General features: G+C 43.3%; 1 protein-coding gene across 4 annotated transcripts in view; it reads right to left on the reverse strand.

The window, feature by feature from the left end:
* The window catches only part of LOC130282801 (gastrula zinc finger protein XlCGF26.1-like), a 66,341-nt gene that overhangs the window by 26,471 nt on the left and 14,059 nt on the right, over nt 1-25,811 (reverse strand). The window contains exons 2-5 of one of the 4 annotated variants that reach the window (XM_056531554.1): nt 18,944-19,075; nt 5,483-5,650; nt 5,274-5,352; nt 4,650-4,780 (exon numbers count right to left, since the gene is read on the reverse strand). In XM_056531554.1, coding sequence (XP_056387529.1) covers nt 4,650-4,780; nt 5,274-5,352; nt 5,483-5,650; nt 18,944-19,021 — 456 coding nt within the window. In that variant the 5' untranslated portion in view covers nt 19,022-19,075. Of the gene's footprint in view, nt 1-4,649; nt 4,781-5,273; nt 5,398-5,482; nt 5,651-18,943; nt 19,078-25,811 lie in introns of those variants that run through there. The other 3 variants (XM_056531553.1, XM_056531556.1, XM_056531555.1) reach the window with 3 other exon arrangements.

Raw genomic sequence — 25,811 nt, forward strand, 5'->3', positions numbered from 1 at the left:
TGTGCAAATATAGTGATACACAAGGAATATATACACATAGTACTAATACGCATATTTACAATGTATTTATATAATACATACAATATAGTAGATACAAACAGTGAGCAACAAGGTATAATGATAATATGCTCATAACTAGAATGTCAGAATATTATTATCATAGGGGTATACTAGGCATATTCATGTAGAGCATTGTATAAAGATCAGCAGCTCAGTATTTAGGGCAGATAAGTAAAACATTACTGCAATATAATGATAGAACATATCAAAGAGATCACATCATTCAAGTGGGTATTCCAAAAGAAGGCACATACATGTATAAATTGCATATTTTGTCCAAAAGAACCATATAATGGTTGATTGGTAGTTCACATGGATGCATAACAGGCTGAGAGAAGTTGTCAAGGGTATAAACCAAGGTGGAACGAAAGCAGAGCATTCCATGTATATGAAGCACGTTTAGTAACGGAGCTACTTACCAGGACTGTGTGGAGGGGAGAAGAAGAAGAAAAACGGCCAGGTACCACCCATTTGCCTACAAAATACCTGGGATTGTCACTATCACACCCTATCGGTCCAACAAAGACGCTAGAGTGAGTGTGATGGTGCAAGGTTTAAAAGCCACCGGACCTCTGGGTATCCACTACTAGTCCCAGCAAGTCACCCATTAACCCTTTGATAAACGTGTTTCACCAGAGCTTCCTTCAGAAAGGTGAGCTCTTATATTTAGAGATCAAAGACCAGAGCTGATCAATTTAACATTTAATCTGATAAAAGGTATCACAGTGCTACGCATAAAATAAACAAATGACATAGAGGTACAAAAAACTATATAAGAGTTCAGCAAGACAAGTTCAGAAAACAAAACGAACAGTCCTTACAGCATAATGGTATAGAAGTCCTTGTGAGTGAGAGTCCAGCTGTTCTTAGGATAGGATAGGTATCATTTTAATCGTATTGACCCTCAGAATAAAGAACACACGTCATTTTTACCATAAATTGTACGGCGTGAAAACAAAACCTTCCAAAATTAGCAAAATTGCGTTTTTCGTTTTAATTTCCCCACAAAAATAGTGTTTTTTGGTTGCGCCATACATTTTATGATATAATGAGTGATGTCATTACAAAGGACAACTGGTCGCGCAAAAAACAAGCCCTCATACTAGTCTGTGGATGAAAATATAAAAGAGTTATGATTTTTAGAAGGCGAGGAGGAAAAAATGAAAACGTAAAAATTAAATTGTCTGAGTCCTTAAGGCCAAAATGGGCTGAGTCCTTAAGGGGTTAACCCCTTAAGGACTCAGCCCATTTTGGCCTTAAGGACTCAGACAATTAAATTTTTACGTTTTCATTTTTTCCTCCTCGCCTTCTAAAAATCATAACTCTTTTATATTTTCATCCACAGACTAGTATGAGGGCTTGTATTTTGCGCGACCAGTTGTCCTTTGTAATGACATCACTCATTATATCATAAAATGTATGGCGCAACCAAAAAACACTTTTTGTGGGGAAATTAAAACGAAAAACGCAATTTTGCTAATTTTGGAAGGTTTTGTTTTCACGCCGTACAATTTATGGTAAAAATGACGTGTGTTCTTTATTCTGAGGGTCAATACGATTAAAATGATACCCATTATTACATACTTTTATATTATTGTTGCGCTTAAAAAAAATCACAAACTTTTTAACCAAATTAGTACGTTTATAATCCCTTTATTTTGATGACCTCTAACTTTTTTATTTTTCCGTATAAGTGGCGGTATGGGGGCTCATTTTTTGCGCCATGATCTGTCCTTTTTTTTGATACCACATTTGCATATAAAAAACTTAATACATTTTTTATAATTTTTTTTTAATAAAATGTATTAAAAAAAGTAGGAATTTTGGACTTTTTTTTTTTTTTTCGTTCACGCAGTTCACCGTACGGGATCATTAACATTTTATTTTAATAGTTCGGACATTTACGCACGCGGCGATACCAAATATGTCTATAAAAAATGTTTTTTACGCTTTTTGGGGGTAAAATAGGAAAAAAATGACGTTTTACTTTTTTATTGGGGGAGGGGATTTTTCACTTTTTTTTTAGTTTTACTTTTACATTTTTTTTTACACTTGAATAGTCCCCATAGGGGACTATTCATAGCAATACCATGATTGCTAATACTGATCTGTTCTATGTATAGGACATAGAACAGATCAGTATTATCGGTCATCTCCTGCTCTGGTCTGCTCGATCACAGACCAGAGCAGGAGACGCCGGGAGCCGGACGGAGGAAGGAGAGGGGACCTCCGTCCGGCGTTCTGAATGATCGGATCCCCGCAGCAGCGCTGCGGGCGATCCGATCGTTCATTTAAATCGCGAACTGCCGCAGATGCCGGGATCTGTATTGATCCCGGCACCTGAGGGGTTAATGGCAAACGCCCGCGAGATCGCGGGCGTCGGCCATTGCCGGCAGGTCCCTGGCTGCGATCAGCAGTCGGGATCAGCCGCGCATGACACGGGCATCGCTCCGATGCCCGCGGTTATGCTTAGGACGTAAATGTACGTCCTGGTGCGTTTAGTACCACCTCACCAGGACGTACATTTACGTCCTGCGTCCTTAAGGGGTTAATGTTTATTCAATCATCCACTACTTACTCTCTACTTTCTGTAGTACATCTACTTTTTATCCATCTATCCATTTTGCTTCTATTTTATTTTATTTTCTATTTTTCTTATATTCTCCCTTTCACTCTGTGATTCTAATCATTTTTTCCTCATTATTATGTAATCAGTACCCCATTCTTCCAATATAAGAGTCCAGGACTCCACACCGGAGCTTTGGAGCGCATTGCGTTCCAGTGACGTGCATTCCCTAACTCCTTCATTCTGGGCGCAGCGCAGGTGACGTCACAGCAGCCTTGTTTTCAGCTCCGGCCGGACTTATAGCCACGCTACTTTAATTTTCCCTTCCAGTGACTTTGGTCACAGCACACCCTGCTCTGCAGCATGGCACTTGGCCATTTTTCTTCTTATTCTCCCCTCCGCACAGTCCTGGTAAGTAGCTGCATTGCTAAAGATGTGCTTCATATACATGCAATGCTCTGCTTTTGGATTATACCCTTGACAACTTCTCTCAGCCTGTTATGCATCCATGGGAACTACCAATTATATGGTTCTTTTGGACAAAATATGCAATTTATACATGTATGTGCCTTCTTTTGGAATACTCACTGAATGATGTGATCTCTTTGATATGTTCTATCATTATATTGCAGTAATTTTTTTACTTATCTGCCCTAAATACTAAGACGCTGATCTTTATACAATGCTCTAATTCAGGCATAGGCAACCTTCGGCACTGTAGATGTTTTGGACTACATCTCCCATGATGCTCTTACAGCCAAAATGCTGCAAAAGCCTGATGGGAAATGTAGTCCAAAACATTAGCAGTGCCGAAGGTTGCCTATGCCTGCTCTAGATTAATATGCCTAGTATACCCCTATGATAATAATATTCTGACATTCTAGTTATGAGCATATTATCATTATACCTTGTTGCTCACTGTTTGTGTGTATTATATAGGCACATTACTACTATGTGTATATATTCTTTGTGTATCACTATATTTGCACATACTAACCTTGACATCCATTTCCTGATTTCTAATGTTTTATATTTTTTTATTTTTGTTTAAAATTCTGAGGAAGGTCTGGAAAGGACGGAAACGTCAAATATTTTGTGATGTTATGGACTGTCATAATAAAAATCTACTGATTCACCTACAAGTGCCAAGTCTGCCAAGTCTGTAATATACTCAATGCATTCATTACCATGGATGGGTATTGTACTTTCTCCATTGGACTAAGAAAAGTTCCCCTGCACTTTTTCCTTCATTGTCCTTTGTTATTGTACTAATTATTGGTTTCTATTTTTGGTCCTGTGATACCCAGTTTGTAATGTTTTTATTCTGCTTTGATTTCTAAAAATTTTTATAAAAACTGATTACACATAGGTTATACATATCTGCAATTTAATCTCACTACAAATACACCTGTTCTGTGAAGGCGTCAGAGTTTGTTAGAGAGCAATACTGAACAAACAGCCGAATGAAAACTAAGGCGCTCACCAGACAGGTCAAGGGTAAAGTTGTGGAGAAGTACAAAGCAGGGTATAAAAAAAACATCTCCAGCTTGGAACGTCTCATGGGAGTACCATATAATCCATCATCAGAAAATAGAAAAAATATGACACAACCGAAAATCTACCAAGACAAGGCCATCCGCCCAAACTGGGCGAGGAGAAAACTAATAAGAGAAGCAACCAAGAGATAATGGTAACTCTAGTTGCCATCCTGTGGATAGGTCTTCATTAGGTTTCCTTAGAAAGCCCCTTTAAAACTTTTTGTCTGAATCTCCTTATAGAGGTAGAAATGTTCCTTACAGTGAGATGATTTAGTCGGAGAACCTCTCAAAACACTAATGAGGTAAAAAGCCTCAATGAGGATTTTTTTTTTTTAGATCAACAAGATAGATCAAATTAGTAACAGATTCATCTTTTTCAACATAATAAAGTAACTATAAGCAGCACAAACCCTGTAAAAAGAAATAATAGAAGACACTGACATTAACTGTACATCATCACTCCAGGCCACAGGACGTAGACTCACTTTGTCATCTTTGATTTTGGTGAGATCTGTAATTTCATCAATCTTAAGGATCTTGTGATATTCATCTGTAGAATCTTCTGGATGAAGAGGACTGGGACATCTCTCTGGTATTTTTCTCTTATTTGATTTAACTGTAGAAACCAAACACAGTAAGTGAATATGATGGCTAAACGTCATGATTAACTCCTTCCTGAAGCAGCAATTTTATTTCATTTTTTTCCTCCCTTGCCTTTAAAAATCCATAATGTTTTAATTTTGGACAACCAGGTATGCTTGCGATAAATTGTTGCAGCATTTAAAAATGGAATGACAGAAATTGGAATAATCTCTGATGTCTTTCTTTTAATACCAGCAGGTATCATCTGTAGATAGAAGCTGGTACCTGCCAGGTATGATGCATCAAACTCCCGCACCCAACCATGACATAAATGTATATTATGGGTCGGAAAAAGTATTACGCCATCATACCCTCTTTATCATGGGGAAGAACAGCAAAAGAAACAAGAGGCGGCCAATTACTTGGCCCTCTTCCCCTCAGGGTGATATTAAAGGGGTACTCCGCTGGAAAACATCTTATACCCTATCCACTCTCTTCTTTACAATAAATAAAACGTTCACTCTTACCTGGTGATGTGAGAAGGTGGTTACTCTCCATGATAACATCCTGGTACACCTCTTTGTGTTCTTCTAAATACTCCCACTCCTCCATAGAGAAATAGACAGTGACATCCTGACATCTTATAGGAACCTGACACACACAATGATACAGTCCTCATTGCGACACTTCTCTTGCTGTTTCCATTTAATGTAGCAGCATTCTCAGCAGCACTCACCTCTCCAGTCAGCAACTCCGTGATCTTGTTGGCGAGTTTGAGGATCTTCTGCTCATTGTTTCTTTGTGTGGTGAGGGTCCGTTTCCTGTTCCATCCTTCCGATACATGGGAACCAACACAGCTCCTTTTAATAAGACTAGTGGATAATTCCTTCACAAATGTATAATCCTACAGATTGTTAACAGACAAAGTCAGTGCTGTTCTATAATTATTAATGTGTCTACATCATCCCCACAGAGAAGTGATAGACAACTAACACAACAAATAATATGGTAATCAAACAGATGAAGTCCTAATTTTGGGAAACTGATTTATCATAACTTAGCAATGTTAGGGCACGTTCACATATATCCATCAGTCATCGTTTCCCTCCGTTGCTTGCTAAAAGGAACCGTGTGGAAACGGATGTTAGAACTGATCCCATTCATTTGAATGTGACAGTTCACATTCATCCGGTGTCTCAAGTTGGATGCCGGATGGTTAGAAATGGCAGACAGGGAAACGCATCTTGGCTAAAGAATGGACGCCGAATGCTTAACAACCGATGACAACTGATGCACGTTGTGGCATCAGTTGTGTTGATTTTTAGGCTGTGTTCACTGAGCCAGAAATTGGACATATGTAAACCCAACTTTACCTTTAAAAGGTACGTCTTCCTTGTGAATTTAATTTTATCTGGGCACTACTCAAAAATAATGTTTGTGTGGTGTCTCTTTTTTTAAATAACCTTTAGGGAACATTCACATGTACTTAATCCGCTGTGGATGAAATTAATATCAAAAATTGTTGAAATCCACAGCATAAAATCAGCAGCAGATTAAGTACATGTGAACATAATCTTACAAAATCCCCTTGAAATAAAGTAATGTAATATAATTCTCAGAACTCCCCCCTCCAATTTTTATCCAATGACTCACAGTGATGGCATACCAATCAGATCTGCCACCAATGTCTGATCAGTGAAGTCTGGCTGCCAAGCACAATTGCAGCCCTATCATTCTTACACTTATGCTACCGACCCACGGCTAATGCCAGACATTGCCAATCAGGCCGATGCTCAACATTAACATTTAGATGATCCCAGCATCTAAAACAAGAAAAAAAACTATTGCTGGTTAGCTAAGGGAGCTGATCAGGACCACCACGGCAAAATTACAGGGTCTCGATCAGATGAGATGACGGACGGAGGCCTCTTATCAGGCTCCATCCCATTTGATTGAAGCTCCTTCACTACAGGCAGTCTCAGCAACCTGTAGTAATGGAGCGCTGATAATGCTGATTAATGCTGTACTATGGCACAGCATTGTTCAGTGTATGTAATTGAAAGGGGACTAAAAAATAGTGAATAAAATGTATTTAAAAAAAAGTTAATAACTGTGAATAAGCCCCTTCACTAATAAAAGTTGGAATCGCCCCCCTATATTTTTTAAATAAAATAATGTAAACAAACTAATGTGGTGTCGCCGCGAGTGAAAATGGCTGAAGTATTAAAAAGTGGTCAATGGCGTAAACATAAAAAAAAATAAAAAATGCTGCGGTCCAGAATTGCTGATTTCTGGTCATTTGATATACCAGAAAAAAAATATGTATTAAAAGCGATCAAAAAGTCCCATCAAAACAAAAATGGTGCCGATAATACAGATCACGGCACAAAAAATAAGCCCTCAAACATTGAGCTCTGTATACATATACAGAAAAATAAAAGTGGTCAGAAGAGGACATTGTTAAGCATACTATTTTTCATACAAAAAGTTATAATTTTTAAAAGTAGTAAAACAAAACATATACTGTATGTAACACCTACTTAGGCTTTTTTTTATTTATTTTTTTTTTTTTTTTACATAATTTTGTAGGTTTTTATATCAACTGCATACAGATTACAGCAGACCCTCACCCTCTCCTCCCAACATAGTCATGCCAAAGGAACAGCTGTACAAAAAAACTGAAACGCATATGCATAATCAAGGGAAGGGAGGCCCACTTGGAACAACAACACACTAAGACCACACTACAGACCATTCCATTCACACACACATATCCAGACATACCCTAGGAGCTCCTCAATTCCCATTTAGCCAATCTATGTCTGAGAGGCACCCCGAACTGGAGGATCCATAGAGACATCTAGCAACAACCATGGAACCCAGACCCGGTCAAATTTTATCGGACAATTCCTACTAACATAAAGGGCCTGATATAATGGGACATATTTATTAACTAGGGCTAGCCACCGGGCCAGAGGGGGTGAGGACACATGCTTCCAGGCCATCACTATAACTTTGCGCACACAAAACAAGAGGAATCGGACCAAAATGCGTCTATAAGAGCCCTTCTCCAACCCATTAATAACCCCCGGCAAACACACCTCCGGCGTTAAAACAAAAGGAAATTCTAAGTGATCCGACAAGAAAGTCATTACTTCCCGCAGGAGCAAGTCCACACCTGAAACAGACCTCAGACCCCGAGACCCCCATCCGATGCAGTCTAACTGGGGTATAATACAAACGAAGGACAAACCTGGACTGGATAAGCATATCCTGAGCACTAACTACTGTAGAGTAATACGTCTTAACAACCTCATTCCACATATCTTCGGAAAGACTGGGAATATCCTCAACCCACTTCAACTGTGCCACAGTAAAAGGGTCCAGACCCACAGACTGGAGCAACGCATAACTTAGTGAGAGGCCTAGTCAGGTCCGTGGTCCCCAGGAGCAGCTCCAATTCAGTAAAGACAGGGGTAACTTCCAGGGAACCAAACTGCGCAGAGACCGCATGTCGCAACTGAAGATACCAGAAGTGGGCATCCTGAGGGACATTAAAACATTCTCTAACCTCAGCAAATGATAAAAAGACACAGTCATCGCCAAACCGGTGCATTGCAAACTTGATTCCCTGGGAGCTCCAAAATCCGTCTGCCTCCAACCCCCATAGGTATTCCAAATGTGGACTACCCCACAGGGGTGCTCTCGGAGAGACCACCATCTGAGGGGACTGTACAGCAACCACCGACTAAACCGCAGCCACCGTCTTAATAGGAATCTGTGGAGAAAAGAAGAAAAAGACCGACGGACGGCGCCTCGTGTATTACCCAGGGGTGAGAGAGTGGTGAGTGGGTGGCAACCCCGCGGAGCCTATAGAAGGCAGCTCACCTTGTGGTAGTAGTAATTGCACAGGTAACCCACAATCAAGTTGGGGTACTTAATGTGCGAGCCGCTGCTTAGCCGAAGGGTAGCAGGAGAAGACAAGGTCGTCCTGGAGTAGGTAGTAGAAGCAAGGCAGGAAAATACCCTTGAAGTCGGTGCTGCTGACTCTTGTAGGACGGATAAGGCAAAGCCAGAGATAATGGAAAAGTTCTCAGCAGAACATTTTATTGACAGAAATTAAAAAACGGACAGGATTACGCATTTCGGGAGGATCCCTCCCTTCCTCAGATCAGGGTCACAAACTTGAGGAGGGGCTAGGACCTAGGGACAGGGTAACTATTAAGGCAGAATGATCTGAGATCCCTCTACTAGTATAGCACACCTCACTCACCGCTGGCAGTAGGTCAGCTGAAGCAAAAGAGAGATCAATTCGAGACAAGGTTCGATGCACCGAGGAGTAGTAAGAGAAGACGGAGTCATCCGGGTATTTCCATCTCCAAAGGTCAGTAAGGCCCAAACCCAGACGCCAGAGGGTCACATGAAAGGGAGGAGGTACGTACAAAGAGACTAGATTGAAGCAAAATGAGGACAACGCACAATGTAAGATCACATACCGACCAAAATGGTCACAGGAAACCTGGGAAATATCAAGGGGAGGGACTTAGAGACAAGGACCGAGACCCCTCTGGCTAAAAGAAGAGTATGAAGAGTGATAACCCTTCGCAACCCACGCCCTCTTTAGGGCCAGGACCTTTTGACCCACGAGGTGGGTTTCCTGCAAACAGATAATATGCGGGGAGTGTCTCTTAAAGTCCAGGCACAGCGCCCTCTTAAACTTGGAATTTAGGCCACGGACATTCCAACCTAAAATCTTAAGGGACCCCATCATGACACCAAGATGCACCACTACCAGGGCCTACCTCAACGTACTGACACCCTGTAACTATAGGAGCTCTCATGCACACCACAGACACCCAACAAAACGGACGGACAACAAAGACAGAACACAAACAAACAACAAGAACAAATTGGAACAGCAATCCCCAAACAATCCCTGTCTCACACTAACTAAACCAGTGCAGGCCTGTACCCCAAACTAAAAATACGTATCAGGCGAGTGCAGGAGCTAATTAAAATCCACCAACCACCACCTCCCCCCCCCCCCCCCAGTAAACTTAAAGACTATACCCCCTGACCCACTAACCCGGGGAATGCCTAGGGAACTCGAACATCGGACAGCTTACACTTAAAGCCTATCCGCTAGCTAACTAAGAGAGCAGGCAGTCCATCATAAGCATCAATCAGGCGGCCGAACCGCTCTAGGGGCAGCCTCCGCCCACTGCAGCGCCTCAGCAGGTGAAGTGAAGAATTTGGTAGTGAGTCCATCTACCACCCTCAGCCTAGCCGGGTACAACATGGCATAGCGATAACCCTTGGAGTGGAGTTTGGCACTAACTTCAGTAAACTGGGTTCGCTGTTTTCTCAATTCCACTGAGAAATCCGGGTAGAAGGAGACTCTGCTGTCACCAAAGAGTAGCTCCCCCTTGATCCTCACAGCTCTCAGGATAGTGTCTCTCTTTAAAATGCAGAATCCTTGCTAGAAAAGGCCAAGAAGGTCCCCTGGGCACAGGAGGTCTGGCAGGGACCCTATGGGCCCGCTCCACAGTGAAGAAGGGAGAGAAGGTATCTGCAGGTAGTAGCTCTTGCAACCAGGATTCTAAGAACGCCACCGGATCAGCACACTCTGACTTCTCAGGAAGGCCCACCAGCAGAACGTTGTTACGCCTCAGTCGGTTCTCAAAGTAGTCAGCTCTATCCACCATACCCCGAAAATGCCGCTGCAAGTCAGAAATTTGCTGAGGGATAGGGCAGAGAGTACGCCGTTCTCCACCTCCGTAGTGCGTTCCCTTATCTTTTGAGTCTCATGGCGTAAAATAACGAATTCCTGTCTCAGCTTGTCCACTTTAGTGATCATAGAAGTGTGGTAGAAGTTATGGTGGACAGAATTTCAGTAAAGCAAAGGTCCATGAGAGTCCCATCATAGTGCATCCGATCAGGAGAAGGAAGGAGTGACGGTTCAGAGGGTCGGTCAGCCCAGGACCCAGCCTGGAGAGGTAAGGCGCTGCCTGACGGCTCCATAGACCTGGAAAACTGACTTAAGGTCTTGGCTGCATTGGCCGCAACTTTAGCAGACAGAGGAGTCTGCGCCACAGAGTTCCACAGGGGGTAGCCACTAGCCTCAAAATGGTCCCCATCAGAAGAAGCATCATCATTCATAGCGGGAGGAAACACTCGAACTCCTGACTTGTTGCACTTGGACTTGCCCCGGGAGCCTCCCATGGTGAGACACAGACACCCACTGGATGAGTATGAGAAAAGTAAGGGACCAAACAGTAGAAGTCTAGATTGTGGCTCCCAACGCACACTGCTCCCTTGAAGACAGCAGAAAGTCCCACAGCACAGAGGGGAGCAGCAGTATAGGGACTCCTAAGGGGCGACAGAACACTGGCAGAGCAGGAATATAGTCCAGCACAGAGGGAGTTAAAGGGCCCAGCAGCGGAGCCAGGGATCCCACTGCAGCCCACTACAAGTCCCAGCAGGCTTTGAGGAGACAGAAGGACGCACAGTCTCAGGGCCAGGGAACAATATTATGATGCAGGTACTCACAGATCCGTCCAAGGTATATGGCAGTCCACAGTCACCCTCAGTCCTGCTCAGCTAGAAGAAGATCAGAGCTCCCAGGGCCCACTCTCAGCAGCACAGGGAGCGGGAGCCGCCTAGGTGACTGAACCAGCAGCCAGGCCCCTCCTGCCAGTAATGGCAGCCCCAAGTCTTAGTATCCGGAGGGCCTCCCAGCACCACAGGAGACAAGGGGGACTCCTAGGACACCTAACCGCCGCCTCCAAGCCTCAAGAGACCCCCACAGAGGCCGTCTGTGTCCCTGTACCTTCACCTCACACTCACCGCTGCAGCCCGGTCCCCAGAGGAAGCGCGCCCGCCACCGGCACCGTAGCTGAAGGACAAGCCGCACCGCAACATTCCAGAGTGTCCCCAGCCTCCAAAGTCACCCTCTGGCAAGTGGTACCGTGCGTCAGGGGGGAATTATACAGGGTAAATGTTCAGGGGAAGTGGGAGCTCGGCAGCGCACGTCCGCTCAGCTCCCCATGCAGGCCACGCCCTCTACTTAGGCTTTTTAAAGCACACCCACAGATGTTGTAACGTAGGGCCTGAAGAAGTGCAACTGCGCAATACGGACCATTGCCTGAGGTCCTCCCTGTGAGTCTGCTTCCCCGCACTATGTATCTGTACCCGGAATAAAAATGTTCCTACATTAAAGACAATATGGTCGGTGCTCCGCCTTCTTTCTTTCTTACATATGTGGATTTGTACTGAACTGCTATAGCGTAGTAGCACCTACACCTTATGTCTATTGGTATAGCTTTAAAGAGGTCACGTGAAGGGGGCGTGGCCTGGCAGCCGAGGTAAATGGACGCGCTTTGAGTGAGCTCCTGCTCCAAGCCTGACAAAGAGACTACAATATAACACTAAGCCGCCCGACTTGTCCCACACCCGGCGCATATCTTGCCCAGGACATCGGACAATATGGCTGGGAGAAGACGTAAGAATACGCGGCAGGAAACCCTGGCAAAATTCTCGTTTACTCGCGCTGGGTCCCGAAGACAAGATGTCGCCGAGAGCGCGCTCGGCTCCTCTCCGCCAGTGTCTCAGCCGGAGACAACTGAACCTACTCACACACCTCCTGCCACACTCACCCAGAGGTCTCTGTCGGTCCCCACACTGTGTGACCCTCTGTCCGGCGGCTCCAACCTGAATCCAGAGGCAGAACTATTCCGCAGCTCTCAGGACCTGCGTCATCAGCCTTCTCCTGCTGTTTCCCCCAGCGTGAGCCGCGGCTCTCCTGCACAATCTCCCTCACAAAGCCCTCTGAAACAGAAGCCAAGATATGCCGGCAATAACTCCTCAGAAGTATGTGCCTGGGTCATAGAAGATCCTCTACGGGCAGATGGGATAGATGCTCTGGGGGCCCTGGCTGTGTCTGGTGAATCACTTACAGATACTACTATGAAGAATATGCTGCTGGTGCTGCACAAAACTTTCCTACAGGATATGAATAGGCTAGTGTCCCCTATGCAAGCTACAATTGAGGATCTTGGAAGCAGGATAGATCATATAGAAACAAAATTTGGAGAGTTCTCTGACTCTCATAATCTGTTTATTGACACTCCCACTGATTTAGAGGATGAAGTCATTGTCCTCAAAGAAAAGATTGCGTTTCTGGAGGACAGGAGCCGCATCAATAATGTCAAACTGCGCAGTATCCCTGAGTCTGTCCTCCCAGCTGACATCCCCCTGTATGTCCGCTCCTTGATCAAAGCTGCATTGCCTAACTGCTCGCCCATGGAAATAGAAGTGGACCATGCGCAAAGACTCTCGCTTCCAAAGCACTTGTCAGACAAGGTTCCTAGAGATGTGCTTGCCAGAGTGCATTTTTTCACCACTAAGGAGCGCCTAATGGAATTTGCCCAAAAGAATGATGGACTGCCTGCCCCCTTCCATGGCGTTTCAGTGTATGCCGACTTGTCAGCTGCCACTATGCAGGCTCGCAGGGCCCTCCAACCAATAACTCAAGCCCTACGCACAGTAAAAATTGCGTACCGCTGGGGGTTCCCAGTGCGCCTACTCATCCAACGAGGAGAAAAGATGCACGTTGTTCGCTCTCTGGATGAGGGACACTCGCTCCTAAAATCTTGGAATATCACTCCCACCTCACCTACAGCGGCCAAGAAACCACCTCCTCCTTCCTGAGTGCAGAAGGACTGGTCCACGGCTTGACAAAGATGGTGGCTGTTCTGTTCTTATCCGAGATTATGTAGACTCAGGCTCCTGCGATGGGCCTGATCCTCGGCCTCAGGATGGACTGTTGTCCCCTCCTCCTTTACACCGACTCTACTACGTTGAGTCTAAGTTTTCTTGTTCTTGATGCATTATTGCTAGTTTTCATTTTTTTCTTACTGTTCTCCGACTGCACATCTTTTTTCACTTTTTCATGTCACCTTACCTCTCTGATTAGTCCATGTGTGTGCTGGCTGGGAGGCACATATGGACACCCAAAATTTCTTACCTACCTACTGCACCTAACTCACTGTTCTATACATTATGGTTATTAAGTTAGCATAGCTCAATGTTAATGGTCTCAATGCCCCTCATAGGCGATCATACCATTGGAGAGAAGCAAAGTCTCTCCGCTGTGATATTCTATGTATCCAGGAGACTCATCTTCTACCAGGCGATACCCATAGGATAAAACATCCAGCATTCCCACATATATTTCACTCCACATATTCATCTAAAGCTAGGGGAGTGACAATAGCGGTCAGAAACTCAGTGACTTTTTCTTTACATAGTTGTTTAGCTGACCCTTCAGGAAGATATGTTATACTTAGATGTACTGTGAATAATGTTCTGCTAACAATGGTCTCAGTGTACTCTCTCCGAACGCTGGTCAATAATGTTTTTAAAAGTCTGTCATGAGAACCGTACGTAAGTCCATCTGGGGTTCTTTAAAAGGAAATCTGTCACCAGTGTCACCTACACTAACCTGTCAGTACAGACAGATAGTGCAGGTGACACTAGTGACAACGGTACTCACCTTGTCCAGTTATGTAGCGGGGATCTCCTCTAATCTTCTCCGGTATCTTTGCTCCAGGCACCCGGCTTGGGGCACGGGGCAGAGCTTAGTGACTTCACCGCTGCTGCTCCCTGCATGGTCCCACTGCTAGAGAACAGCAGCGGTGACGTCAGTAAGCTCCGCCCGTGCCCAAAGCTGGGTGCCCGGAGCGAAGATACTGGAGAAGATTACAGGAGATCCTCGCTACGGAACGGGACAAGGTAAGTACCGTTGTCAACACTACTACCTGTCGGTACCGACAGGTTAGTGCAGCTGACACTGGTGACAGATTTCCTTTAATAATGTGTGGTGATTTTTTATACTATTGCGGATCTCAAACTAGACACCACCTCACACTCCCGTCTTCCCTCCCTCCACACTTGCACGCTGGTAATGGGAAGAGGATACTTACGATATGTGGCGAATTCAACACTCCTCTGCTAGGGAATACACATTCCTTTCCGGAGTTCACAACTCTTACTCACGTCTTGATTTATTCCTGATGGGCAGGTATCAAATGGTCAAATGAGATCAAATGGTCAGACCTGTCTCTTAGGGATGAAGTATCCTCACCTTTTCCCTACATGTGGCGATGCAGCCCTTTTCTCCTGGCCCACCAGGAGTATTCTCAATGCTTAAAAGAGGATATAAGCGAATATTTTTGAGTCAATGCTCCATCTATGGCTAACCCCATAGTTCTGTGGAACTGTCACAAGGATGTAATCCGTGGCCTCTGTATAAAATACAGCTCTATAATGAAAAAAATGTAGGGATAAACAAATCTCTACATCCACGGCGCAACGTGTAATCTCCCTCCACAGTGACCTCAGGTGCCTTTCACTTTCCGCCTATGAAAAATCCCAAAAACTAGGAGCTACTTACTGCTCACAAGACAATAAAGCAGGGAAACTACTGTACTTGCACACAGACTCAAAGCTCGACAAATGAAGTCCCTTTTTAATCAATCCAGACACACATGAGAAACTTTATACCCCAACAGATATAGCCAATGGTTTCCAAACCTTTTATTTCCAACTATACAACTTAAACCGAATGATTTCTTCACCCCCAGACCATAGAGACAGTGTTCAATCATATCTGTCCTCCCTACACCTCCCTCAGCTCTTTTCTTGCCAACTAGACTCTCTCAATAAGGAGATCACTCTTGCTGAAATAAATAAAGTCATCCAATCTCTTCCCAGCAATAAAGCCACTGGCCTAAATGGGTACATCTCGGCCCATTTTAAAAAATACATGACTATTCTATCTCCCCATCTACAATCAATCTGTTATGCAAACTGGTTCCCTACTTAAGGAAAACCTTGAATCATTGATCACAGCCATCCCCAAGCCAGGGAAATCTATGAAACTCCCTCAAAACTATCGCCCCATTTCGCTCTTAAATCAGGATAGAAAGATTTTCGCTAAAATCATAGTCAGTAGATTAGCCCTGCTTTTAACACATCTGATTAACCCAGACCAGGCAGGCTTTGTCCCAGGCAGACTTTGGACAATGCCAGAAGACTCCTTCACATTCTACACCATGCTTAAACCCATGCTACTCCCACTCTGATCTTAGCCTTGGATTCCGAGAAGGCGTTTGAATGGCTTCGCTGGTCTTATGCCTTCTCGGTACTAGATACTATGGGCCTGACCGGTAATGATATTTCAGCTATCTCCTCCTTGTATTCCAACCCCTCTGCCCGCGTGTTGGCTAATTGAGCTCTATTCTGTCCATTCGATGTCACAAATGGATCGCGGCAGGGCTGTCCCCTTTCGCCATTAATCTATATTTTATCAATTGAACCCCTAGCACAATCACTTAGACAGGACCCCAGGATATCAGGAATTACAATAGGCGACCTCCCTCATGTCATTTCCTTATATGCAGACAATCTTGACACTAATTGACTCTATTAACTCCCTCCCATAAATAATATAGAAACATTTGGTCACCTATCTTATTACTCCCTCAATAACTTAAAAACTCAGGCCCTCCCTTTAAACCTTTCGCAAACCTTGATATCTTCTCTCAAATCATCCTATCCATTTAAAAAAGACCCTCCTCAATAGATTAATTAGGCGTCACCCTATCCTATCCCCACAACACCTTATACTCTACTAACTATGAACCTCTTTTGGCCTCTCTTTCCTCTGAGGCTACAACCTACTCTTAATAGTCAGGTGGCATCAGATCCCCCAATATCAAAGCCTATTATGTGGTCCCACTGACAGCTTCTCTCAAACATTGGCTGACTGACAATTCAGACACCACTTGGGCTACCATTGAATCTCATATCTCCCACCCGTTCGCCACAAAAGACCTGTTATACCTCCCTTTATGGAACCTACCTACCCCTAAACTGGACGATCCTATTTTACATAATCATTTCCGAATTTGGAAACATTATCTTACTACAGTCTCGTCCATGGAGTTAGCCTTCCTGGAAGACATTCTCATGACCCTTATCCAAGCCTCTATTCCTGACATAAATATTTGCAACTGGATAAATGCAGGTGTCACTGAAATAAAACATCTACAGTAACCCCCCGACATGCGATGGCCCCGACATATGATCAAATCGACATAGGATGGCCTCTCAGAGGCCATCGCATGTCGATGTCAGCATCGACATACGATGCTTCTATATGTCGGGGCCATCGCATTAACGGCTATCCGACAGTGCAAAATGCTTCAGCTGCTGTCGGATAGCAGTTTAAGCATCCCGGACAGGTTCACTTACCTATCCCCGCTGCTCCGGGTCCACTTCGCGATCCTTCGGTGTCTTCTGCATCTTCTCCAGGGTCCAGACCTCGCTTTCCGGCATCGTTATTACGTCGCTGCGCACGCTGTCCCGCCGCAGCAACATAATAACGTCACCAGAAAGCGAGGCCCGGACACCGGAGAAGATGCGGAAGAAGGCGGACGATCCCGAAGAAGACGTCGGAGCAGCGGGACAGCATCGGGAGCGGTGAGGACGCGGTCCGGAGCGGCGGGGACAGGCGAGTATTAAATGCACCTTTTACATTGCACGAATCCCTCAACATATGATGGATTCGACAAACGATGGGTCGTTTGGAACGAATTACCATCGTATGTTGAGGGACCACTGTATATGAGAACCATTCTTTCGGCACTTTCCAACACTTACGCTCAACATTTCACATTCCATGGGAAGACTTCTATAAGTACCTGCAGGTCCGACACTTTGCTCATTCCCTTACACCTTCCCAAATAATCCACATTCCCCAACCTACCGCTTCCTAACATCTAATACTCCCAGCCTTAAATTGCTATACAACTCCTACTCCCGTTTGGATGTATGTTCACGTAGTTATCCATTGCGTCTTTGGGAAAAAGATCTACAACTAGCTCTGACCCCCCTTGACTGGCAGAAAGCCTTTAAATTTTTAATAGAGCCTTATGTTGTTCATCTCATATTGAATCGACTTACAAAACTATGCTCCGATGGTACTTTACCCCCGACAAGATAGTGAAGGCCTGCTCAGACTCTTCGAACAAGTGCTGGAGGAGGTGTGGCCCAGTAGGTACCCTTTACCACATTCTATGGACATGCTCTTTAATTATACCCTTCTGGAAAGACTGTTTAGCCCTTCTTACTGATATTTTTGATGTTACAAATAATTTGTCTCCTCAGCTGTTTGTAGACTGTTTTTAGAAATGCATTTGATTCCTCCATCCATTCGTGACTTGTTATGCATTATTTGTATAATTGTAAAGATTGCGATCACAAGCCATTGGACGTCTACTGATCTACCCAATATCACCAACGTTATCACAAAAATTAATACTACATACTCTTTTGAAAAAATTCTAGCCTCTGGCTCTAGTACTTATGCTTCATTTCAACGTAAATGGCATTGTAAAGATGTATAATCCCTTTTCATTTCTGATTCCCTATTTTTACATACCTCAATGGCTTGTGGGCAAGAGACCTATCCCCTTGTCTATTGCACTTGCACTATAACCTAGCTATTTTGCATGTTTGGTATGGTATCCCTTACATATCCTCTTACATATCCCAAACGTATTATGTACATTACTGCTGTAGAGGAACAACCTTGCTGTTTCTGTTATTAATCTTTTATATCCTCATGGTTTGGACATATTTGGTCCATTTAGTATTTTATGTTAAGAAAACATTATTTAATAAAAAACTATTGAACGTAAAAGGGTTTGCATGTTACACAGGTGTGCATTGAGTTGAGCAGTGCTGAGATCATCAAACTGCATTGGTGTACAATACCTATACCAATTTGGTATCATTTTTATCACATGGATCAACAGAATAAATAAATAAAAAATAACGTGTTATTTTAATTGTTAAAATCCACTGTCTAGAAACAAAACCTCCCAAAAGCTGCAAATTCCCTTTTTTAAATAAAATTTCACCCCAAAAATATTTTACCCTAGGTTTTGTAGTAAAAGTACAAAGTATAATTGAAGGCAAAAAAAAAAAAAAAAAGTCCTCGTATAGGTCTGTAGGTGAAATGATTGAACGCATTATGGCTTTATGCGAAAAGAAAAAAAAATCCCTGCTTCCTTAGGAGGTTAACCGAGTTAGTACCAAGGACATAATGTAGCATAATCCCAGGATCCCTCACCTCTCCAGTCAGCAGGTAGATGATTTCAAGAGTGAGATTTAAAATTGCGTCAGTGACATGTTTTCGCTCCTTGTCCATCCTGAAGATTATGGGATGTAATATTGATGGGGACAATAAAGCTTGAGCTGGCTTCTGCAAATAAACAAAAACAATACCCAAGAATTATTAGTCCAGAAGAATTAACATTATAATCTTACAATTACTAAAGAAAAAAATCATCCATTAAACAATTAAAACTGAACCAACCTCTTTTCTTTTAAAAAGATCAAGATTTTTTTTTTCCAAAGGTGAAGACCACACAGCTTCCGCTTCAATACCTATTCTGTTTTCTGTTTAAAAAAACCACTATACATGTTTTCCTAGCATTGTTTTTCCATCTGAATAAGAAATGCTACTTCCTTATTATATTTCCACCTGTAAGCAGCGTAGTCTTCTTGTGCTTCATTTTTAAGAGGTTTTTGTGCATGTTTGCCTTGTTTTTAGGGCAGAACTGAACCAAAAAAAGGTCTTTTTTTTTTTTTTTACACCCAACCTGGCTGTAAAGTGAAAAAAGCCACCAGAAACACTAAAAAAAAATAAAGAAAAACGCTAAAGAACTGGAAAAATAAAAAATATGCAAAAATGAAACTGAAAATGAAGCAGTTTTTTGAAAAAAAAAATGTTAAAGCAGATTTTATACACAATGGCCCTCATTTACTATTGCAAACCCGACATGTTTTGTCGGGTTGTGCGCCAGATTCTGTCGCATTGCGCCAGAAATTCTGTCTGCGCCAGAATTGAAAAAAAACCCTGACTAACTCTCCATTTTGCTAAGAAAACCCGAAAAGGGGGCGTGGTCTCTGAGTGTAGGTTTCTTTGTGGGTTTTTATTCCCTACAATTTATATCCCAAGGTATTTACTAATGTTTCCCTACATTTTCCACTTTTTTTTTTTACACATGGTCTGATCTGTCTGGTTTTCTTCAGCAGAAATCCACCACATTTTATGTGGAAACCTTAGTAAATATGTTGTTTTTTTTGTGAAAATGTTGGGAATACGCCCCTTTTCTGAGATCATGCCCCTCCCCCATGCGGCCATGCCTCTTTTTCAAAATGGAGAGTTGGTCTGGTTTTTTTTTTTATTCTGACGCAAATTCTGGCTCAGAATCTGGCGCACAACCTGACAAAGCATGTCAGGTTTGCAATAGTAAATGAGGGCCAATGGGGGGAATTTATCATTGGTTTTACCCTTGTTTTGTGGTGTACATTTGTCTCAGTTGCTGTTTTGAGACTTTTCATTGTGACTTGTGCTTTAGGTTTTTCAAAAGGAACATACCAAGTCATGATTTCAGTTGATTTCATGCAGTGCGACTGTGCTAACTTAGGCGCAAATCTACACCAGCCCTGACTTGGCTTACAGAACTGACTGTGGACAGCATTTTTAAAAAGTTTCACATTTTGTTGCACGGAATAAAAAGTCGCAGAGGAATCCCCATACAAAGTGGTGTACTGAAGTAAGAAATGTGATCAGCACCAGATTCATCACTTTTACGTCCGTGGTCGTTAAGGGGATAAAAAAAATAAAGAATTTCCTCTGTAGCATACAGCTGCTAAAAAGTACTAAAAGGATTAAGACTTATTTTTTTTGTCTGTTTTACAATCTTTTTATTGGGTTTTCAAAACAGAAACATAACAGACATTTATAACATAGAGTTAAACAGTCATGACATCTCTTACATGGGGGGATCCGTCACATAATATAATATACATGCATATTACAAGGATATTATTGCAAGATTATGCGTATGTGACAATCAACCCTTCAATAGTAAGTTATGTAGAACAACAAGGAACTATTGAGTCCAAGGTAGGACTAGAGTAACGATGGAAACATAGTAATTAAAATAAGTAAAGAAGTTTGATCATTCTGTAGATCTCATTCTCGTGGGTACGCCCGAGTAGTCGGACTTCATCTTCTCCTTATAGGAATGTGTGGCTTTCGTCATCTATACTGTTTGTTGTTTAATTGTAGCTATCTGTTGAACAGCATTTCACTGTGTCATGGAGGTTTGTAGAGAGGAGAATCTTTGGACTTCCATTTGGATGCTAATATGGTTCTATACGTTAGGCATATGTGGGTTACCGGAGTTTGAATTATTTTTGTAAGATCTTCTATCCCCAGCAATAGCAGTAATAATTTGTCTTTAATGTGAAAGCCTTGGGGGGTAATCTTGATATCATATTTTTAACTTCTGTTATAAATTGGAAAATAGTAGGGCATGTGAGGAAGATGTGTTTTAAGGATCCCTGGCCACCGCAATCTCTCCAACACATAGGGGATAAATGGGGAAATATTAATGATAATTTTTTTGGTGTGAAATACCACCTATTAACCATTTTGCAATGGTGTTCCCACAAATTGGCACACACTGTTGCCTTTTTAGCTGCTCAACCATTTAGTTTCAGAGAAGGTTTTCCCTAGATCCGTTTCCCAACTTCTCATGCCTGAATTTTTCTGCAACCATTTGTCTTCGTTATAATAAGTATAAAAGTTTTTTAGTCCTTTCTCTTTTTCTTTTACGGGTTCCTGGAGCCAAGCATATGATTGCAATTCTGGAAATGGTAGCAGGTCATTGTTTCTGAACAAAATCAGAAATATAGATTATACCTAAATCTTTCCAATGAGTTTTGGCCAATTTGGGGAGGAAAGGTAGAAGAGTTTGTAAGTGTATTGGGGAGCTAATGGTTCCTTCAGTTTCGTCTATTGATGTGGTTTTTAAGTTCCAAATTTTCCCGGCTATTTGGATGGTCGGGGGAGATCTGGGTTTATTAAGCAAGTGAATTTGTGGAATATTAAGTAGTATGTCTTTCCAGTCGTTTATGCCCGCCATTTCCGATTCTAGTCTTACCCAAGGTTTTTGTAGTTCCATGGGAACTAACCATTCCAAAGATTGTCTTATAATTATGGATTTATAATAAGCGTGGTAGTTGGGTAATCCAATCCCACCATGGCTGAATGATTTTTGTAATGATATTACAGAGACTCTGGGTTTAGAATTACCCCATATAAAGGAAGTCATTTGTTTATTAAAATTACTTAGAATTTTTTAAAATAAGTAATTTGTAATCTGTTTAACTTTCTAGCACCAGTTCATTTAAAAAAAAAAAAGTTTTCCACCGGAGTACCCCTTTAAAGTAATGACTTCTGGTCATTGTTTTTCAGGGCGATAAGCTGCCAGCAGAGGAATCAGGCAGAGGCCTCTCTCCTTTCCCCATTCAAATCACATGCACTCTCCTATGCAACCCAACAATGTTCCAGATATCCCTAAAAATCCCAATATGTAAATGAGGGTCTTCGGTGCACGCAGGGTGTTCCCTATCCCCTTGGTGCACTGATACGCCAACCCAGCTGAATAACCCCTAATAAAATTCATAAATTACCTCCTCTGCTCGTAGCTGCTACTTGCTGCGAGACCCATGCGTGCTCAGATTTCTACCACAGCCAGCTCGGACAATCACAGCGCATCCGCCGCTCTCACAGCAGCAGCTATGTGCAAATGAGAAATTTATGAATATTTATTAGGGGACCATCATCTGGGAGAAGCAGAGGTGGATATAGCAGTGCACCAAAGGGCTAGGAAACCCCACAGGTGCACCGAATAACCTTATCTGCATATTAGGACTTTTGGGTGTATGTCAGGAACTGAACCACATAGGAAAAAAGGTAAAGACCCTTGTGATTAGCAGGGCCGGATTAAAGTAGGGGCGGATGGATCAGCAGCTCCAGGCCCCTGCGTTAAAATAGGCCCCGGCGGCCCGCACAAACGGCCGCACAGACCTAGGGCTGCAACATGCTGGGACCGGTGCTGGCACGGTCCCTGCATGTGCATAACCGGACCCTTTACCTGCGGGCCCCCTGCGACTGGGCTAGCAGGTGAAGGGATCCGGGACAGCTTTTAACACTGAGTGCGCCTTTAAGACGCACACAGCGTTGAGCGTGCGCTCGGTGCGGCAGGTGACGCAACAGGAAGGAGTCGGCGGCTCCGTCCTGTCACTCCAGCCCGGGCTTCCTGTGCGGCAGCGGCTCTGCGGAGGCTGTCAGCACAGGAGAGAAGAGAACAAGAGCTGCGGGGGAACGAGGAAGAGGTGAGTGGTGTTTTTGTTTTTTGCTGGGTGCATTATTATGTGAGGGGGCATTACTTATATGGGGGCAAAGTGACGGGGCATTACTTATATGGGGGCAAAGTAATAATAAGTAATGCTCCCCTCATTTTGCCCCCAATAAGTAATGCCCCCTCACATGGCCCCCATATATAGTAATGCCCCCATATAAGTAATGCCCCCTCACATGACCTCCATATATGGGGGCATTGTGAGGGGGGCATTACTATATATGTATATGTGAGGGGGCCATGTGAGGGGGCATTAATATGTAAGGGTCCATGTGAGGGGGCATTAAAGGGGTATTCCAGGCAAAACCTTTTTTTCTATATATCAACTGGCTCCGGAAAGTTAAACAGATTTGTAAATTACTTCTATTAAAAAAAATCTTAATCCTTCCAATAGTTATTAGCTTCTGAAGTTTTCTGTCTAACTGCTCAATGATGATGTCACGTCCCGGGAGCTGTGCATGATGGGAGAATATCTCCATAGGAACTGCACAGCTCCCGGGACGTGAGTCATCAGAGAGCAGTTAGACAGAAAACAACAACTCAACTTCAGAAGCTAATAACTATTGGAAGGATTAAGATTTTTTAATAGAAGTAATTTACAAATCTGTTTAACTTTCCGGAGCCAGTTGATATATAAAAAAAGTTTTGGCCTGGAATACCCCATTAATATGTGTAGGGGCCATGTGAGGGGGCATTAATATGTGAGGGGCCATGTGAGGGGGCATTAATATGTGTAGGGGGCCATGTGAGGGGGCATTAATATGTGTAGAGGGCCATGTGAGGGGGCATTAATATGTGTAGAGGGCATTAATATGTGTGGGGGCCATGTTAGGGGGCATTAATAAGTGTGGGGGCCATGTGAGGGGGCATTAATAAGTGTGGGGGCCATGTGAGGGGGCATTAATAAGTTTGGGGGCATTAATAAGTGTGGGGGCCATGTGAGGGGGCATTATTATATGTGGGGGCCATGTGAGGGGGCATTATTATATGTGAGGGGGGCATTATTGTGTGGGGGGCATGTGAAGGGGCCTTATTATATGTGGGGGCCATTTGAAGGGGCATTATTATGTGTGGGGGCATGTGAGAGGGCATTATTATATGTGGGCGCCATGTGAGGGGGGCATTAGTATGTGTGGGGGGCATGTGAGAGGGCATTACTATATATGGGTCAATGTGAGGGGGCATTATTATATATGGGGGCAATGTGAGAGGGCATTACTATATATGGGGAAATGTGAGGGGGCATTACTATATATGGGGAAATGTGAGGGGGCATTACTATATATGGGGGCAATGTGAGGGGACATTATAATCTATGGGGTAATGTAAGGAGGCATTAATATATATGGGGTCAATGTTAGGGTGCATTATGTATGGGGGATGTGTACGGGGACGTTCCTATATATGGGGGCAATGTGAGAAGTAATTACTATATATGAGGGCAATGTACAGGGGAATTATATTATATGGGGCAATGAGAGGGGGCATTATAATGTATGAGGACAATGTTGGGGCCTAATAGTATATAGGGCACAGAAGGGACTACTATATGGGGCAGTGTAATACATATAGGGAGTTTGTATAGAGGTGAGGATTTTGCTGTAGCGAGAAGCCTAAAATGTTTGTCTGGCAGATTCTGTGAAGACGAGTTGTGATCGGGAGAAATCTTCATGATGACCCAGGACAGATGGAGAAGAAAGAGAAAAGTGAAGGACTCCGAACAGAGTAGACGCCCTGTGAGTATATATAACTATAATAACCTATATGGTCTGTAGCCCCTGTGAGTATATAACTATAATAACCTATATGGTCTGCAGCCCCTGTGTACAGCTCAAATCTATTCCTGTGTAGGGTTATTGATCTTTTGTATACTGTACTGGGTTTTATTCAATAACAATATAGCAGTGATAGTCAGTGGTATTGGTAGTGGTCATGGTGTGGCGAATTTATATGTCCCTTGTATTGTGGTGTTATTAGTGATACTGGTCTGTGTATAGCGGCTTTTATTTCCTCACAGTATGGTGGTATTGTTTAGTCACTGCAGAAATAATATGGAGTGGCGATATTATTTTATGTTTATAAAATCTAGCGTGTGCCACAGTGTGCAAGGGGCAGCCCTGGTGATGTGACTGCGTAACCTGCTGACCTTTGTGCCCCACATGACATCAGGGTAGCGTATGAGACTCCTCCCCCCGTTCGGCCAGTGCCCACCAAGTTTAAAAAACTACTGTGTGAGCTGTAGCTGCCACCTGCCTGAGGTCCTGTTGCCGGCGCACATTACGCTCTGCCACTGCCCCAGGAGTTCCCCCAAAGGTATCACTAGTCCACCAGGCATGAACTGACTTGCCATTCAGGTGCACAGAAAAACTAGGTGACAAAAGTCTCACCTAGCTTTTCCATGCTCCTGAATGGCAGGTCTGCTCATAGTAGCTGTCAAAGCTGTCTATAATAGCTCAACTATGATAAGCAAATATGCCATTCAGGAGCCCAGAAAAGTTAGATGACAATTTCTCACCTAGCTTTTTCATACATCAGAATGCCATATTTGCTTATCATAGTTCAGCTATTATAGACAGCTTTGACTGGTACAGGTAAAGAGTAGTACAGAACATGTAGTACCTTCCTGTACTGTAGGGGGAGCTGCCAGACAGACAGTCAGTGCATACACTTCAGTAATATAGGGGTTTTACCAGTGAATGCCCATTCTGATTGGTCGGT

Source organism: Hyla sarda, chromosome 7 (assembly GCF_029499605.1).
Source record: "Hyla sarda isolate aHylSar1 chromosome 7, aHylSar1.hap1, whole genome shotgun sequence".
Taxonomy (NCBI): Eukaryota; Metazoa; Chordata; class Amphibia; order Anura; family Hylidae; genus Hyla; species Hyla sarda.